Source organism: Hyla sarda, chromosome 6 (assembly GCF_029499605.1).
Source record: "Hyla sarda isolate aHylSar1 chromosome 6, aHylSar1.hap1, whole genome shotgun sequence".
NCBI lineage: Eukaryota > Metazoa > Chordata > Amphibia > Anura > Hylidae > Hyla > Hyla sarda.
In genome coordinates this window covers 63,388,117-63,407,217 of record NC_079194.1, presented here as the reverse complement: position 1 = coordinate 63,407,217, position 19,101 = coordinate 63,388,117, and the positions used below count along the sequence as shown (strand labels likewise).

The window sequence follows — 19,101 nt, the reverse complement described above, 5'->3', positions numbered from 1 at the left end:
TTATACAGGTATAAAAAGTCGTCAGCTCCACATCGTCCTCCCGTGTAAACATGTGATGTGAGGCTGACAATGAGGATTAAAGGGCCGCACAAATGATCCAGCGATCATTCACATGACCTGAACTGCACAATCAGCCGTGTAAAGGCTCTTTTATGGATCGACGCTCAGTATTGTGCAGCCATCAGACATTTACACAAAAGCTACAGCCAGACCATTGTGTGAAGTATTTCCTCAAACATAAATAACATTGTTTTGGGGCCCACACCCTTCTTATGGTTGCACCCATAAATCACCTTCTGGTCCTGTCACTGGACGGAATGAAGCAAGCCTCTTGAATATTGGTTGTCGGCCAGTATTCGGTGGCTCATAGTTTCGGAAAAGATGCAGTTCTGCAGGGTGCCTGTCCGACATTGTACAAGTCACCATCACCCTGAAAGAGCAGAAAAAAAGATTTGTGTAATATGTATAATTGGGATATTTACAAAAAAAAAAAAAGAAAGAAAGAATTATATATATATATATATATATATATATATATATATATATATATATATATATATATATGTATATATATATGTATATATATATATACACACATATACACACATACATATACACATACATACACACACATACATATCTCAGATTCAGCAGCACTCAAGTATAAAAGGGAAGTCCAGGCGGGTGCAGGCAAAGAATAGAGACCAGGTCCCGACAGTCCCTCTTGAATACAACAGAAATACCGTATATACTCGAGTATAAGCAGAGTTTTTCAATACGATTTCTCGTGCTGAAAACGCTCTCCCTCGGCTTATACTCGAGTGAACTCTCCGCCTGTCAATCCCTACGCAGGTTGAAGACCACTGAGGACCTCCAGATGTTGCAAAACTACAACTCCCAGCATGCCCGGACAGCCATCGGCTGTCCGGGCATGCTGGGTGTTGTAGTTTTGAAACCTCTGGGAGGTCCGCAGGTTGAAGACCACTGCGGCCTTCGCCATCATCCAGACCCCCCTTTTGTTTTGTACTCACCTCCCCTCGGCGGGAAGGAAGGGTGAGCTGGTCCAGGCCATCTAGTGACATTGCCTTGACGACGCACAGGGACGTTGCGCATGAACGTCCCTGTGCGTCGTCGTCAAGGCAACGTCACTACTCCGGGGCCAGGCCCGAAGCGCGGAGAAGAGGCCCCCCCGGTGAAAATGGACAGCCCGCAATGACTAACCCTCCCCACCGGACGGTCCCTGCAGCATAGATGGCCCGGACCAGCTCACCCTAACTTCCCGCCGAGGGGAGGTGGGTACAAAACAAAAGGGGGGTCTGGATGATGACGAAGGCCGTAGTGGTCTTCAACCTGCGGACCTCCAGAGGTTTCAAAACTACAACTCCCAGCATGCCTGGACAGCCAATGGCTGTTCGGGCATGCTGGGAGTTGTAGTTTTGCAACATCTGGAGGTCCGCAGGTTGAAGACCACTGATGAAGGGATTGACAGGCGGCGATGATGAAGGGGGGGGTCTGGATGGTTACATGGGGGGGGGGATGATGTATTTCCCACCCTAAGCTTATAGTCGAGTCAATAACTTTTCCTGGGTTTTTGGGGTGAAATTAGGGGCCTCGGCTTATATTCGGGTTGGCTTATACTCGAGTATTTATGGTAGAAATCCAATGCAGCACTCCAAAGTAGTGAAAAAGTTTGAATCCATCAACAATGTGTACAGCAGCAACGTTTCGACTAAAACCCGAATCTTTTTCAAGCTTGACAAAGACTCAGTATGGAGTGGAAACGTTGCTGCTGTACACATTGTTGATGGATTCAAACGTTTTCACTTTTTTCACTACTTTGGAATGCTGCATTGGATTTCTACTTTTTCTATTCTATCTATATATTATTAAATATATAACATAAAATATTAACCCCTTAAGGACGCAGCCAATTTTATTTTAGAATTTTCGTTTTTTCCTCCCCGCCTTCTAAAAATCCTAACTCTTATATTTTCAACCACAGACCAATATGAGGGCTTTTTTTGTGGAAGCAGTTGTCCTTTATAACCTTTATAATGAGATCACTCATTTAACCATAAAATGTATGGCGCAACCAAAAAATTATTATTTGTGTGGGGAAATTGAAAAGAAAACCACAGTTTTGCAAATTATGGAAGGCAATATGGTAAAAAAGACATGTTTTCTTTATTCTGTGGGTAAATACGATTAAAATGATACCCATGATAACATACTTTTCTATTATTGTACCGCTTAAAAAAACTCAAACTTGCTTATACTTTCTTGCCTGTGTGTATGCCCGTGTCCTTGACTGGTCGTACAACTCCACTTCTAAGCTGTGGGTCCGCCTGGCTCAAGATGTTTGCCCCAAAGCCCTGGCCACCTTGCCTTGGACCTGGTCCTCTGCCCAACATGCCTCCTACCCAACTTCTTATTCCACACGCCACACTCTTACCTCTCTATACTCTGCGAGGTCGAGTGGTGGCCTCATTGATCGCCAGGGTCCCCTTCTATCGATTACAGATCACCCAAGCTTCCCGTCTGGAGCCTCCTCAGAGGGTGCCTTTTTTGGTGCCTCCTCGGCGGCTCCTCTCCGCTTTTGTCACATGCTAGCTGCGCGTCAGCTTAAACCATTGGACGACCTGCTTCTGGAAAGGCCATCTTCCCAACGGGCCCCTTTTGCCTATCTTCAATTGCGCCACTTTTACTCCTCGCTCCCTGCTCATTTTGCACTGCACCGTGAACTGACGCCTTTTGAATGCCTTTGCACTGCCTTATCGTACCCTAGACACTGCATTTCCATTCTCTATGATCTATTACTATCCCACAGATCTCTTTCCCTGCCGGCTTATTGCCTCGCCTGGGCAGCGGCGTTGGGTAAATCATTCTCTTCGGAGGAATGGGCCAGGTGTTTCTTCCTGACTCATAAGGCCGTAATCGCCACCAAGGCTCAAGAAACCTGCTTTAAAATTATGTCCCGTTGGTACCGTGTCCCAGCGATGCTTCATCGCTGGTACCCTTTGGTGCCCGAGACATGCTGGAGATGCGGAACTGCAGTGGGTACGATGACGCATATATGGTGGGATTGCTCTGCGCTGGCCCCCTTCTGGCGATTGGTTCTCCAAGTTATTTCTGAAGTGTCGAATATCTCTATCCCTCATACTCCAGAAGCTGTCCTGCTGTTTATGTTCCTGATGGCACAGTCTAGCTATAAAGCGATCCCTTGCATGTCACCTGCTTCAGGCCGCCAAGACTCTCATCCCCCGGAAATGGAAATCTCCAGATCCCCCCACCATTGAGGAATGGTTTGCGGAGGTCACTCAGACTCGGCGTATGGAAGAGTTATTAACTACCCTTCCTTCTGATGCGACCCGTGTGGAAGCTGTCTGGCTCCCCTCGTCTCTGTTTTGCTCCTCTGATAGGTATAGAACCCTGAGATAGCTTCTAGAAGCTAGGGTGATGGATGGGCGCGCGCTCAGCCGGTTCACCCCTCCTCCTTGTTTGTGGTCTGGCCCTCCCTTCCTTGTGATTTCCTCCTGTGTCTTTTCTTTCTTCCCTCTCTTTGTACCTTTCTTTTCCCTTGTCGCTCTTTTGTTGTTTGTCCCTTCTTGTGAATTTCTATCTTTGGTATTGCGTTTGCTTGCTTTTCTAGACTCAGAAGTGGCGTCATTTAGTACCCTGCCCTTCCTCTTGGCTTGTTTTTCTTTGTAATTCTGCATCTAATTGTGGGTGCCCCTTGGCGCCCTACTTCTTTGCCTTGCTACTCCTCTCCTTGTCTCGCTATTTCCTTCACTCCTCCATATGAATCGCAATGTTCGCTTGAAATGCTGCCTATTTTGATGACTTCATTGCTACGTTTTTAGTCCCTTTGGGCCTTCCCTGGCCCCTGGACCTTTGTATGTATCCCAGTTTTTGCATTTTGCATTACTTTATGTACTGTTTTATTGTGTTTTCAATAAAATCTCTTTTGAATTAAAAAAAAAAACCTCAAACTTTTTAACCAAATCAGCATGGTTTAACCCCTTAAGGACTGAGCCCTTTTTCACCTTAAGGACTCGGCCATTTTTTGCAAATCTGACCACTGTCACTTTAAACATTAATAACTCTGGAATGCTTTTAGTTATCATTCTGATTCCGAGAATGTTTTTTCGTGACATATTCTACTTTAACGTAGTGGTAAAATTTTTTGGTAACTTGCATCCTTTCTTGGTGAAAAATCCCAAAATTTGATGAAAAATTTGAAAATTTAGCATTTTTCTAACTTTGAAGCTCTCTGCTTGTAAGGAAAATGGATATTCCAAATAATTTTTTTTTATTCACATATACAATATGTCTACTTTATATTTGCATCATAAAATTGATGAGTTTTTACTTTTGGAAGACACCAGAGGGCTTCAAAGTTCCGCAGCAATTTTCCAATTTTTCACAAAATTTTGAAACTTTTTTTCAGGGACCAGTTCAGGTTTGAAGTGGATTTGAAGGGTCTTCATATTAGAAATACCCCATAAATGACCCCATTATAAAAACTGCACCCCCAAAAGTATTCAAAATGACATTCAGTAAGCGTTTTAACCCTTTACGGGTTTCACAGGAATAGCAGCAAAGTGAAGGAGAAAATTCACAATCTTAATTTTTTACACTCGCATGTTCTTGTAGACCCAATTTTTGAATTTTTGCAAGGGGTAAAAAGGAGAAAATTTTTACTTGTATTTGAAACCCAATTTCTCTCGAGTAAGCACATACCTCATATGTCTATGTAAAGTGTTCGGCGGGGGCAGTAGAGGGCTCAGAAGGGAAGGAGCGTCAAATGGTTTTTGGGGGGCATGTCACCTTTAGGAAGCCCCTATGGTGCCAGAACAGCAAAAAACCCCACATGGCATAACATTTTGGAAACTAGACCCCTCGGAGAACGTAACAAGGGGTAATGTCAACCTTAATACCCCACAGGTGATTCACGACTTTTGCATATGTAAAAAAATAATAATAATTTTTACCTAAAATGCTTGGTTTCCCTAAAGTTTTACATTTTTAAAAAGGGTAATAGCAGAAAATACCCCCCAAAATTTGAAGCCCAATTTCTCCCGATTCAGAAAACACCCCATATGGGGGTGAAAAGTGCTCTGCTGGCGCACTACAGGTCTCAGAAGAGAAGGAGTCACATTTGGCTTTTTTGAAGGAAATTTTGCTCTGGGGGCATGCCGCATTTAGGAAGCCCCTATGGTGCCAGGACAGCAAAAAAAAAACCACATGGCATACCATTTTGGAAACTAGACCCCTCGGGGAACGTAAAAAGGGGTAAAGTGAACCTTAATACCCTACAGGTGTTTCACGACTTTTGCTAAAATGCTTCTTTTCCCAAAAACTTTACATTTTTAAAAAGGGTAAAAGCAGAAAATACCCCCCAAAATTTGAAGCCCAATTTCTCGCGAGTACGGCGATACCCCATATGTGACCCTTAACTGTTGCCTTGAAATACGACAGGGCTCCAAAGTGAGAGCGCCATGCGCATTTGAGGCGTAAATTAGGGATTGCATAGGGGTGGACATAGGGGTATTCTACGCCAGTGATTCCCAAACAGGGTGCCTCCAGCTGTTGTAAAACTCCCAGCATGCCTGGACAGTCAACGGCTGTCCGACAATACTGGGAGTTGTTGTTTTGCAACAGCTGGAGGCTCCGTTTTGGAAACCGTGGCGTACCAGACGTTTTTCATTTTTATTGGGGAGGGGAGGGGGACTGTGTAGGGGTATGTGTATATGTAGTGTTTTTTACTTTTTATTTTATTTTGTGTTAGTGTAGTGTAGTGTTTTTAGGGTACAGTCGCACGGGCGGGGGTTCACAGTAGTTTCTCGCTGGCAGTTTGAGCTGTTGCAGAAAATTTGCTGCAGCTCAAACTTGTAGCCAGATACTTACTGTAATCCTCCGCCCATGTGAGTGTACCCTGTACATTCACATTGGGGGGGGACATCCAGCTGTTGCAAAACTACAACTCCCAGCATGAGCTGACAGACTGTACATGCTGAGAGTTTTAGTTTTGCAACAGCTGTAGGCACACTGGTTATGTATCACAGAGTTTGTGACCTTACTCAGTGTTTCAAAACCAGTGTGCCTCCAGCTGTTGCAAAACTACAACTCCCAGCATGTACGGTGCATGGTGTAAGGTGACTGCTGAGAGTTGTAGTTTGCAACAGCTGGAGGCACACCGGTCGTGAAACACTGAGTTAGGTAAAAAAAAAAACTCTAAGTTTCACAACCAGTGTGCCTTCAGCTGTTGCAAAACTACAACTCTCAGCAGTCACCGACAGCTAACGGGCATGCTGGGAGTTGTAGTTATGCAACCAGCAGATGCACCACTACAACTCCCAGCATGCACTTTAGCTGTTTGTGCAATCTGGGAGTTGTAGTTATACAACAGCTGAAGGTACACTTTTCCATAGAAAAAATGTGCCTCCAGCTGTTGTAAAACCATAAGTCCCAGCATGCCCATAAGGGAATGCTGGGAGTTGTGGTGGTCTGCCTCCTGCTGTTGCATAACTACAGCTCCCAGCATGCCCTTTTTGCATGCTGGGAGCTGTTGCTAAGCAACAGCAGGAGGCTGTAACTCACCTCCTGCTGCTGCTCCATCACAGGCTGTCCCTCGCCGCCGCCGTCGCTCCTGGGGCCCCGATCCCAACATGGACGCCGCGGATCGTGGTCCCCAGCACCCGGAGTCGTCTTCCCGCACCCGCTCACACCCTCCGGAAGAGGGGCGGAGCGGGTGCGGGAGTGACGCCCGCAGCAGGCGCCCTGATTGGTCGGCCGGTAATCCGGCCGACGAATCAGGGCGATCGTGAGGTGGCACCAGTGCCACCTCACCCCTGCAGGCTCTGGCTGTTCGGGGCCGTCAGAGACGGCCCCGAACAGCCAGTAATTCCGGGTCACCGGGTCACTGGAGACCCGATTGACCCGGAATCGCCGCAGATCGCTGGACTGAATTGTCCAGCGATCTGCGGCGATCGCCGACATGGGGGGGCATAATGACCCCCCTGGGCGATATGCCAGGATTGATGATTTCAGCAGGCATCCGGCTCCGGTCCCCAACCGGCTAGCGGTGGGGACCGGAATTCCCACGGGCGTATGGATACGCCCTGCGTCCTTAAGGACTCGGGATGCAGGGCGTATCCCTACGCCCTGCGTCCTTAAGGACTCGGGATGCAGGGCGTATCCATACGCCCTGCGTCCTTAAGAGGTTAAAATTCCTTTATTTTGACAACATATAACTTTTTCATTTTTCAGCATACGCGGAGGTATGAGGGCTAATTTTTTTGGCGCCGTGATCTCTACTTTTTACTAATACCACTTTTAAAATCGCTTTTTATTAATATATATATATATATATATGACAAAAAAGCAGCAAATTTTTTTCCCCCCCAATTTTTTTTGCTTGGTCTTTACACTTTTTATGGGGACTATTTATTGCAATCATTAGATTGCATATACTGATCAGTATTATTGGCGATCTTCTGCTCTGGTCTGAAATTGAGCAGACCAGAGAAGACTGCTGGAGACGGACGGAGACAGGTGAGGGGACCTCCGGCCGCCATCTTAGATGATCAGATCCCCGCAGCACCTCGGCGGGTAATCCAATCATCTAATATAACGCACGCATTGCCGCAGATGCCGTGATCTGTATTGATCACAGCATCTGAGGGGTTAATGACAGACATCAGCATGATCACTGATGTCTGCCATTACCGGCAGGACCCTGGCTGCTGATAGCAACAAGGACCTGCCGTGCATGATGCGAGCACCGTTCTAGTGCGCACGTCACGTACAGGAAGTATATATACACCCTGGTGCGTTAAGTACCACTGCATCAGGAGGTACATTTAAATCCTGTGTCGTTAAGGGGTTAAAAAATTATTATATATATATATATATATATATATATATATATACACATACACACACACACACAATATAATATATATATATATATATATATATATATATATATATATATATATATATATATATATATATATACACACATACACACACACACACACACAGGAGAATACAGCAGCACACTGCTAGCACAAAGATACAGATAAAACATGAAATGCTATATTGCTACAATGCAAAAAAATGCAAATAATGAGGTACTTAGCTCACAATTTGGCGGCCAAATAGTTTGGACCATCCCACCTCATTGAGTGGCCTCATTGGGACGGACCCTACACTGTGAATATGCCTCTGTGCAATCAGTTTAACAGGCTTGCAAGGTCTGGAACATCCAACACCTTTTACGACACCTCTTTCGGTATCAGTATGTGCTGGACAACTTATCCATGTTTGTGTTATACATATGGGGGAGTGGCTACCTCCATGTTGGCTCCTGCACCCCACCCATCTCTTTTAGGGGCTGTATAAGGTGCTGGCTCCACTGTGACTTTAGAGTAGACAAGAGGAGGTGGTGTTACAAAGTGCCATTCTATAGCGATTTATAGTTTTTTTGCTTATGTACACCAAATTTATCAACCCCCTGGTATAGTATGATATATCTGTCACACAAAGCCAAAGCAAAAAAAATAAATTCAATACTCACTTTCCAAAGACAACAATGATTGTGTTTTCCAAACTGTGTCTCCAGCAGTGGCAAAACTACAACTCTCAGCATGCCTGGAACAGTCTGTGGCTGTCCGGGCATGCTAGGAGTTGTAGTTTTGCAACAGCTGGAGGCGCACTGTTGGGAAACACTGGTGTGGTCTGAAATCCACTTGCTGTCCCATCAGAAGCTCAAACTATTGTTCTTCCTCTCCCGATTGCTTTACACTGCAGCTCTTCTCCATCACATCATAGTTAGGCCATTTTCACACTGCCGTTGGGCTCAGTCGCTAATGGAAGTTTATTTATTTATTTATTTATTTTTTTGTCTGGCAACAACGGGTCTTGACGGATCCCATTGATTATAATAGGGTCTGTTGGGCGCCATTCTTTTTGGCGGCAAATAGCGGGAGAAAAAGTCGGCTATTGCAGTAATCTTTCTCCGCTATTCTCCTAATGGGCGTCACACTGCTGTGTCATAACAGGATTGTGAGGCCCGTTAGGAGAATAGCGGAGAAAGATTATTGCAATAGCCGTTTTTTTCTCCAGCTATTTGCCGTTAAAAAGAATGGCGCCCAACGGACCCCATTATAGTCAATGGGATCCGTGGGGACGCGTTGTTGCCCCTTGTGCTCCAGTCTTACTAACGGCCTTCAAAGACTTGAGAAAAAAAAAAAAAACAATGCTAGCATGACGGCCGTTAGCGACTGAGCACAATGGCAGTGTGAAAAGGGCCAAACTATGATGTGATGGAGAAGAGCTGCAGTGTAAAGCAATCGGGGGAGGCAGAAAAATAGTTTGAGCTTCTGATGGGACAGCAAGTGGTTTTCAGACAGCACCAGTGTTTCCCAACAGTGCGCCTCCAGCTGTTGCAAAACTACAACTCCCAGCATGCCCGGACAGCTAAAGGCTGTCCAGGCATGCTGGGAGTTGTAGTTTATCACTGTTGGACACACACACAGTTTAAAAACACTGCTGTAATGAATCCACACAGCACACAGCACGCAGCCTGCATTTCTATTGGACCAGGGAGAGGGACCTCATTAGGATGGGAGGGGATATACAGTGGTCCCTCAAGTTACAATATTAATCGGTTGCAGGACTACCATTGTATGTTGAAACCATCGTATGTTGAAACCATAACTCTATGGAAACCTGGTAATTGGTTCTGAAGCCACCAAAATGTCATCCAAAAATAGGAAAAAGTGAGGATTAAAGAAAAATAAGTAGATTAATATAGATAAAGCAAATACTTCCATATAAAAGTAATAAAGATCTGCTGGGAGCTGTAAATCCCTTTCTAGGTCAGTGTTTCCCAAGCAGGGAGCCTCCAGCTGTTCCAAAACTACAATTCCCAGCATGCCCGGACAGCCAAAGGCTGTCCGGGCATGCTGGGAGCTGTAGTTTTGCAACAGCTGGGGGCACCCTGCTTGGGAAACACTGGTCTATGTAGAGGACAGGAGCTTCTTCAGGGTCCTGTACAGTACACAGTGTCCTAAAAAAAGTAACATGGAGCCGTCCTCACCTGGTGTCCAAAGGAGCAGGTAACCCCAGTACAGGTAAAGAGTACAGAACATGTAATACCTCCCTGTACTGTAGGGGGCGCTACCAGACACCAGTCAGTGCATACACTTCAGTAATACGGGGGTTTTACCAGTAAATTGCCCATTCTGATTGGTCAATTCTTCCAGCCATTGACACATTTCACAGATCTGGACTTTCCGTAGCATTGTATGTTGAGTCTGGTTTCAACTTACAATGGTCCAGAAAAGACCATTGTATGTTGAAACTATTGTATGTTGAGGCCATTGTAAGTTGAGGGATCACTGTACATATGGGAGGGAGTGGGGCGTCACTTTATTATAATTTCCTCAGTGTGGAGAGCAGAGGGAGGGCAGCAGCTTACAGGAAATAGGAGAGGAGGATTGTGGGAAATGTAGTCTATCATCACTCTGCTTCTCCCTCCATGCTGCAAACAGAGGGATCTTTGGGCAGGCCATATCAGGAGAATTGCTGAACGGATTTTGACCAAATACATCTTGGTCTTTACAAGATCTATCAGATAGGTAACGTTATTTTTTAAGTATCAAAGCTGCATATCTCCTTTAAGTATATATTTATTTATTTTAACTGCTGATTTGTGCCAAAAGTTAAAATTTTTTACTAAATGTTACCAAAATTTGGAGACCACACACACACACACACACACACACACACACACTTTTCCCGCAGCCTTCCTGCAATTTATGTTCAAACATTTAACGCCGCTTCCACTCACTTGGGGTGCTTCACATCAGTCATCTTTGTTTCCTCTCCAAATTCCCTTTTCAAAAACTCCTCCAGAGGGCCGCACTCGTACGGACGCGAACCGCGAAAAACCTCATTCTTCATGCGGAAGTACAGGCAGCGGAGGTAGTCCATGGACTTTCCTGCCACGACAAACATGCGTATATTATCTACACATGCACACAAGTATATATAGGCAGAGATTTTTGTAGAATCACAAATAACACTTACACTTAAAGGAAAACAGTCACCGCTTAACCCACACTAAACCCGATACACCGGCTTATAGTGCGGGTGAACAGGAGACCGATGATGGGTTTCTGACTTATATACTTACCTGAAGTCCTGCGCCGGGTCCCTCTGAAGCTCTGCTTCTTCCAGCGCTGACTGCACGCTGGCTGAATTTGAATATTCATTGGCGCTGGTCACGTAAGCACTCAGTAGGCACAAGCGCTCATGTGACCAGCGCTGATTAATATTCAAATCCAGACGGCGGGCCAGCCACCAGCGCGCAATTCAGAGCTGGAAGAAGCCGAACTTCAATGGGCACTTTCAGATACATTAACTTTTGATATGGTATAAAGGATGCAAAAACAATTGGGGGGGGACGAGAGATTTATCAAAACCTGTCCAGAAAAAAGGTTGCCGAGTTGCCCATAGCAACCAATCACATAGTTTCTTTCATTTTTCAGAGGCCTTTTCAAAAATGGAAGAAGTGATCTGATTGGTTGCTATGGGCAACTCAGCGACTTTTCCTCTGGACAGGTTGAGATAAATCTCCCCCAATATGTTTTGCAATTACTTTCATCAGAAAATTTTCAGTATTACATACTGAAAAAGCCAGTCTAAAAAGTAGCCACTAGGAGTCTCCCTGCCTCCTGGGACACATGCCAGTCCTGCAGTGTCCAGTGGTCATCAACAAGTCATGGACACCATGAGTGATTGCAGAGTTCAGAGAAATAAACCTTGTCAGAAGGCGCTGTTCAGAACATCAGAAGAATCAGGTGGAAGCCAGATCAGGATGAAAGTGCTAGGAAGCACTATATTTAAATACCAAATAGACGGGTTTCGGAGGATCATACCTCCTTCCTCAGAATGACATCCCAGCAGTTCAAACTCAGAGGATCTCTACATACCCCATAGGGGTGATATACACAATTTTAACGTGGTCAGGTGAGCGGCCATTTTTTAGAGCCCCGATTTACTCAAGGACCACAGTATCTTGGGTAATACACGAGGCGCTGTCCTCTTTTTTTCTTTTTCTTTCCACCATGAGTGATTGACAGGGCTGCAGGCATGTCCAGAGCTGCTGTGCTTGTTCCTGGTCCTCTGTGAGTCAGAGCAGAGTGTGGGGGGGAGGAGTCATCACAGTGAGGAGAAGAGAGGGACACGCCCCATGCCTCTGCATGGACATAAACCTCATTGAGCAATCATGGCAAGTAAATAAAAGATAATTTCTCTGAGAGAAATATAGGTCGCAGACACATAAAAATTAGATGTACGTGATCAGGATGAGGTACTGAGCAACACGGATACGTTTTTTTTTTTTGGGGGGGGGGGGGGGGGATGGATCTAACAGGTACACTTTCAGAGGGACTGGGCGCCAGACTGCAGGTACATATACAGGTCAGAACAAAAAACACATAGGCTAACTGAAATATATGTGAACAATATAACTATCATAGTATCAAACTCTTCACCACTGTACACAGCCATAAGAAATATATAATACTGTTACAATCAGAAACCCTGCATCGGTCTCCTGTTCACCCACACTATAACCGGGGTTTTGGGTTTAGTGTGGGTGAACGGGTGACAGTTTTCCTTTAATGTTGCAGACAGTATTTTGGTTGTAAATTAAATTAGTTTTTTTCCCCCCTTGGTGCTACGTGCCATTAAGACAGTGTCTCCCAGCCTTCAGCTGTCCAGGCATGCTGGGAGTTGTAGTTTTGCAACAGTTGGAGGCACCTTGGCTTGGAAACATTGCATTAAGGTGTCACGCAGAACCCTTTTGCTTTGTAGTTTATTGTCTCTACTCTGCAACAACAGCCGGAATCAACGAAAACTGAAATCCCAGTGGTTTAGCCCATTGGCTGCTGTGAAAGCACCATCACAGCCTCCCAACCAATAGAAGCTCACATTACCACTTGGGTAGCAGCTTATCTGACGCCGTAATGAAGGATCGAGGGTGTCGCAATCCGAAGACGTTATTAGGACAAGGCGTGACGTATGTAAGAGCTATAATGGAGTGATAAGCAAGATCTTGTAAAGGAAGAAAGAGCTTAAAAGTGTAACTACATTTCCAGGGAACGTAAAAAGCCATATAGATTGTAGTTTATTATCTCTCCAGCCCTTCTATTACTTGTACAAAGTCCTTACGTTTTCACATGTCTGTCACATCTGACTGCACTGCTCCTAAGGAGACACTGTTCAGTATTTCGCATTAGTATTTGTGAGTAAAAAAAACAGAAGCAGAATAAAAAGAAAAAAAAACTATGGGGGAGATTTATCAAAACCTGTCCAGAGGAAAAGATGCCCATAGCAACCAATCAGATCGCTTCTTGCATTTATATAGAGGCCTCTGCAAAATGAAAGAAACTATCTCATTGGTTGCTATGGGCAACTTCTCCTCTGGACAGGTTTTGATAAATCTCCCCCACATAAGGGCTCGTTCACACTGCAGACATTCCACTTGCATCAAGAGTCCCATTGTTTTTAGGGAGATTATGCTGCTCTTTATGGAATTGTTCTGGCAGAATTCCACCAGAATAGATGTCCTACCAAAGAATTAAAGTGGTATTCCGGGCAAAAATATTTTATCCCCTATCCAAAGGATAGGGGATAAGATGTCTGATTGCGGGGGGCCCGCCACTGGGATCCCCGCGATCTCCCTGCAGCACCCACATTCTATGGGGGTGCTGAATCTCCAGTTTCGGAAACCTCCGGGTTTCCGGGACTGGGGACGTGATGTCACGCCACGCCCCCTCCATTCATGTCTATGGGAGGGGGTGTGGCATGAATGGAGGGGGCGTGACGTCACGTCCCCAGTCCCGGAAACCCGGAGGTTTCCAAACTGGAGATTCAGCACCCGCATTCTATGCAGGGAGATCCCGGGGGGTCTCAGCAGCGCCCCCCCCCCCGCGATCAGACATCTTATCCCCTATCCTTTGGATAAGGGATAAAATGTTTTTGCCCGGAAAACCCGTTTAAACTGTCTATAAGACAGCGCACATCCGTGGTCCTACCGCCGATCATTTTGGCCAAGCGCACATTCTACTGGCAGAATTAGTCAGTGTGAACGAGCCATAAATATATATATATTTTTTTTTTTTATTATGCTTCTGGTTTTTTTTGCACCATTTCTAGGTTCTGGACCTTCACCTAATTCTAGCTTACAAATACAGACACTAGAAAGTGGCCTTACTGTGGTGTTCCCTGACCTGTGGCTCTCTAGCTAGTGCAAAACTACAACTTACAAAATGCATGCTGGGAATTGTAGTTTTACAACAGCTGGTAAACCACAGATAAGGCAATGCTACCTTAGGCCATGTTCACACAATATAACTATGATATTCTGCTGCACATCTTTATGCAATGGAAATCCTGATTGTGGCATTTGCACCCGGAATAGGCTTGTCTATTCTTTCTGCGGATTCCGCACGGAAAAGCATTGCCATCTCATAAGAGGGTACATTTTCTAGCGGTCCTAGCGCCCGCCGAATCATTTAAATGTGTGGAATGTCCACACGTGTTTTCCGGGCGAACATGGCCTTACAGTGATTGGGACAATGGAGCCATATCTTAGAAAAAGGCCATACCGTACTATGTTGGGAAAAAGTTATAAAATCAGGCTTTATAGAAGAAAATGCTACAAACTGTCTTCAGTAAGTACAGTACTAAAAGCAGTTCCAACTTTATCCATTTAACATGGCCGTACCCTAGACCGGGAAGGGCCCAAAACGGTTTACTGAAGGATAGGGGATAAGTTTTAGATCGCAGGGGGTCCGAGCGCTAAAGCCTCCCCGCGATCTCCTGTTTGGAGCCCTGGTTCTCTAGCACAGGACCGCATCACAACCCCCGCCCGAAGCAGAGGCCGCCACGTCCCCTCCATAACGCTCTATGGGAGAGCAGTTCATCAACCTTCAGCTCTCCCATAGAGCTACATTGAGGGGGCATGGCAGCCTCCGCTTTGGGTGGGGGTCGTGACGCACTCCTGTGCTGAAGAACCAGGGCTCCAAACAGGACACCGCATGGGGGCCCCATTGCTCGGACCCACCGCAATCTAAATCTTATCCCCTATCCTTCGGATAGATGGTAAGTTTTTCTTCATGATAATTATCGTTTAAAACTGGAGCTTGTTTTCCAGTAGTTTGGCAGTCCTAGATTCAGAACCAACATAAAACTCAGATTTATCGGTGTTCAAAAGTAAAGTGAATAGAAAGCAAGCATGAGATTAACATCTGGTATCTCTATTTAGTAGGCCTGTGTTGCCCCCTGGAGGACATCAGAGGATTTGCAAACATAGAAGTTAATCGTCCGTACATTGAGACAACTAAAAAACTTTTACCATGTTAAACTTTTAATCAGTCAGGGGTCTGAGTGTTCAGACCCCAAATAATCACTGGAACGCTTCTCTCCCCATTCTGTGTCTATGTGAGCGAGACAGTCTGTCACATGGCACAGAGCTGGAACGGAACGCACAAATCATACACTTCTCCCAGCTCTTTCTAGTGATCAGCTGGGGCCTTAAAACTTAGACCCTGACCAATCAATACTTTTGATAGGTCTCTGACAATTTTTTTTTATTAACTACACAAATATATCATTATATATATATATTAATATTATATATATATATATATATATATATATATATATATATATATATATATATATATATATATATATATATATATATAGCGGCCCTGAGGAAGTCACCATTGGGTGATGAAACGCGTGGTGACTCTGGGAGGATGCCCACTCTGAGGATTGTTATCTTGACTGACTAGTGTGTCCTGTGCGTGTTTCCAGGTTATATAGCCCGAATAGGGATGGGTATTGTCTACAGTTATTTTTAGGATGTATTATTGTGATTGTAGGGTTTTTCTATTTATTATTAGTGGAACTGGGGTGTCCCTGTGGGGAGGTCCCATTTGTTTGGGATCCCCTCTGTGGTTTTAATTGTTTTTATTAGTTTTTTTTATTGCTTTAATTGTTTTTATTCTATGCGTTTTGTAAAAAAAAAAAAAATTCTATTTTGCAACAATAAAGATTTATATGAACTGTTTTGGTGTGCGCCTTATGGTATGCTTTTGCTGGTTTCTTCCCAATCTGAATTTTGTTTTCAATGACAGGTACCAACTTAAAAGGCGACCTGTCATCACTTTCATGCTGCCTGAACCAAGAGTCAATGGGACAGTCCCTGAAACCCCGCCACCCACCCCCAGCTTCATTTGCTAACCCTACACCCAAACAAGGAGAAATCTATCAATCGAGCCTGGAAGGATGGGGAGAAGTCGTCAGGGATGGTCCCTAGTGAGTAATGGCTCAGACAGCATGAAATTTGTTCGGCGCAGTGTTTTCCAAACAGTGTGTCTCCAGCTGTTGCAAAACTACAACTCCCAGAATGCCAGGACAGCCTTTGGCTGTCCTGGCATGCTGGGAGTTGTAGTTTTGCAACAGCTGGAGACACACTGTTTGGAAAACACTGGTCTAGAGTGTAGGTAATAAATGTATGAATTTTGGGCATCTGAGTGCTAAGACCCCTGACAGTCACTAGGATAAGGTCCAGAGCCAGGGGCGTAGCTATAGAGGTAGCAGTCGCACTGGGGCCCTGGTACCTAAGGGGGCCCCAAAGCACATCTGCCCCATAAGAGATCAGTTTTATAATTGGCATATGGAGCCCTGTTTCAGATTTTGCGTTGGGGCCCAGTAGCTACAAACTATGTCTCTGTCCAGAGCCCCCTGTCCTGAAGGAGATGCATGACCACTGCTCCATTCAATCACATCATTCAATGCATATTGGACTAGGGGCTCCTTCCCATATATATGGCTCTTCAGTTTCTATAGGAGAACGTCTCCTTCAGTGTTTTCCTGTCTGGTTTGTAACTTTTATGGTATCAAAATGGAGAAAAAGCCTGACGAGAAGTGTTGAGACCAGAGTTTGCACAAAAAAAAATTGATCATCTAGTTGGAACGTCTAAAAATAGCTAAGAGCTGTGCTCCACTCTCTTAGTCAGGCTTAGTGGCAAGGCACCTGTGTGACCAAACTTCTGCAAAACAGGGGGCTTGGGACCCTCAATTTAGTGATTGGTGGGACCTCAGAGATCACACATTTATAATCTATATTGTGAATGGGGACTAAATATTTTTGTTGGAATAATACCATTAAAGGGGTACTCCCCTGGAAAACATTTTTTTCAGAGAGTTAAACAGATTTGTAAATTACTTCTATTTAAAAATCTTAATCCTTCCAGTACTTATCAGCTGCTGTTATGATGCACAGGAAGTTATTTTCTTCTTGAATTTCCTTGAATACTTATAGAGTGTCACTAAGAAGGTATCACGGAACATTGGTAAAAGAGGATGCAGAAAATGGTTGTTCCAAGAAAATAGAACAACAAATATGTTAAAACCAGTGGTCTCCAACCTGTGGCTCTCCAGCTGTTTGGGAATGCTGGGAGTTATACATTTGCAACAGGTGGAGAGACACAGGTATAAGGAATAAAATATTCCAAACACCTATCTACAACACTTTATTGTAAGGCAAAAGTAAGGTTCAACTTACCATGTACGATGGCTAACGCCAGGATCCCACCAGTACTGGTGCCAGAAACCCAATCGAAGAGCTCCCTTATGGGTCGGCCTGCTATTTTCTCTATGGCGATAAGCAGCTGAATAAGAACCAGTCCACGGATCCCCCCTCCATCCAAGCACAGAAGACGATCCCGTCTGTGGGCACACAAGCATTATAACCTCCTCTTTGGGGTACATGTCTAATGTTTTCATGATCACAGACACAGGCTTTTGGGTTACTAACACATGGCTATAAGACTGACCTGTAACCACCTGGCTATAGGAAGAGCTTGGCTGAGCTTTCTAAATTCAGATAAGGCAACGTTGGAAGAACCACAAGGAAATCCATTATATTTGTGGGTTGTCCTGGATATGACTGTTATAGCTCAATGTACCTGGGATATCACATACATCCGTTTTTCACCAGAGCGTAGCTATAGGGCAGTGTTTCCCAACCAGGGTGCCTCCAGCTGTTGCAAAACTATAATTCCATGCATGCCCGGACAGCCGAAGGCAGCCCATAGCAGTGTTTCCCAACCGGGGTGCCTCCAGCTGTTGCAAAACTATAACTCCCAGCATGCCCGGACAGCCAAAGGCAGCCTATAGCAGTGTTTCCCAACAGGGGTGCCTCCAGCTGTTGCAAAACTATAACTCCCAGCATGCCCGGACAGCCTTCGGCTGTCCGGGCATGCTGGGAGTTATAGTTTTGCAACAGCTGGAGGCACCCCGGTTGGGAAACACTGCTATAGGGGATGCAGCGATAGCAGTTGCCCTTGGGCCCTGGTGTCTGAGGGGATCCCAATGCACCTCTACCACCAGCATTATAAATTGCACATGGATAGTGTGCGTCCAGTTACAGATTTTACATTTGGGGTCTAGGAACTAGAAGTTACACCTCAGTCTCTCAAACCCTTCCTAATGTTCTGTAATGGCGCTGTCACATATCCAGCGATCAAGCTTAGTTTCCCTCCAGCGCAGTCGGATGGAAACTGATGAACTTACTGGTTCCATTTATTAGAATGGGACGGTTTAGATTTATCGGATGTGGCAACTGATCTGGCCAGCAGAAATACCTGCACCCACAGATAACTAATGAACTTTACCAACAGTTGTCACATCAGTTGTGGTGTCCCAGCACCAATGGCTGTCCTGTGGCTTCAGGTCGCTTTGGGCAGCTTTGTAGCACAAGGTGTTGGGCCCCACCAAAGGACTTATTGCTCTATCAATTATGTTTGCACTTTATTGGAAATTAATATATTTTTCTAATTAATTCTATTGTTATCTGCATATATGTTATTCCTGTGTTACTGTCCCCTTAAGAGAGGAACTGTGTACTCCCCATGTGACCCTACCTGCCAATGGGAACCCCTAAATTCTTGCCCTTATAGTGTAGTGGGGGACTAGTCGCCCCGGTTCTAGTCCAGACCGGTGCTGTGTGTA

The 19,101-nt window shown here is 45.0% G+C and overlaps 1 protein-coding gene across 3 annotated transcripts in view; it reads right to left on the bottom strand.

Moving 5' to 3' along the window:
* Positions 1-19,101, bottom strand: part of PLA2G6 (phospholipase A2 group VI) — an 83,066-nt gene that overhangs the window by 12,077 nt on the left and 51,888 nt on the right. For all 3 annotated transcript variants that reach the window (XM_056523938.1, XM_056523939.1, XM_056523940.1), the window contains 3 exons: positions 17,654-17,817; positions 10,859-11,009; positions 294-430 (listed from right to left, as the gene is read on the bottom strand). In XM_056523938.1, the coding sequence (XP_056379913.1) occupies positions 294-430; positions 10,859-11,009; positions 17,654-17,817 (452 nt within the window). The remainder of the gene's footprint in view (positions 1-293; positions 431-10,858; positions 11,010-17,653; positions 17,818-19,101) is intronic.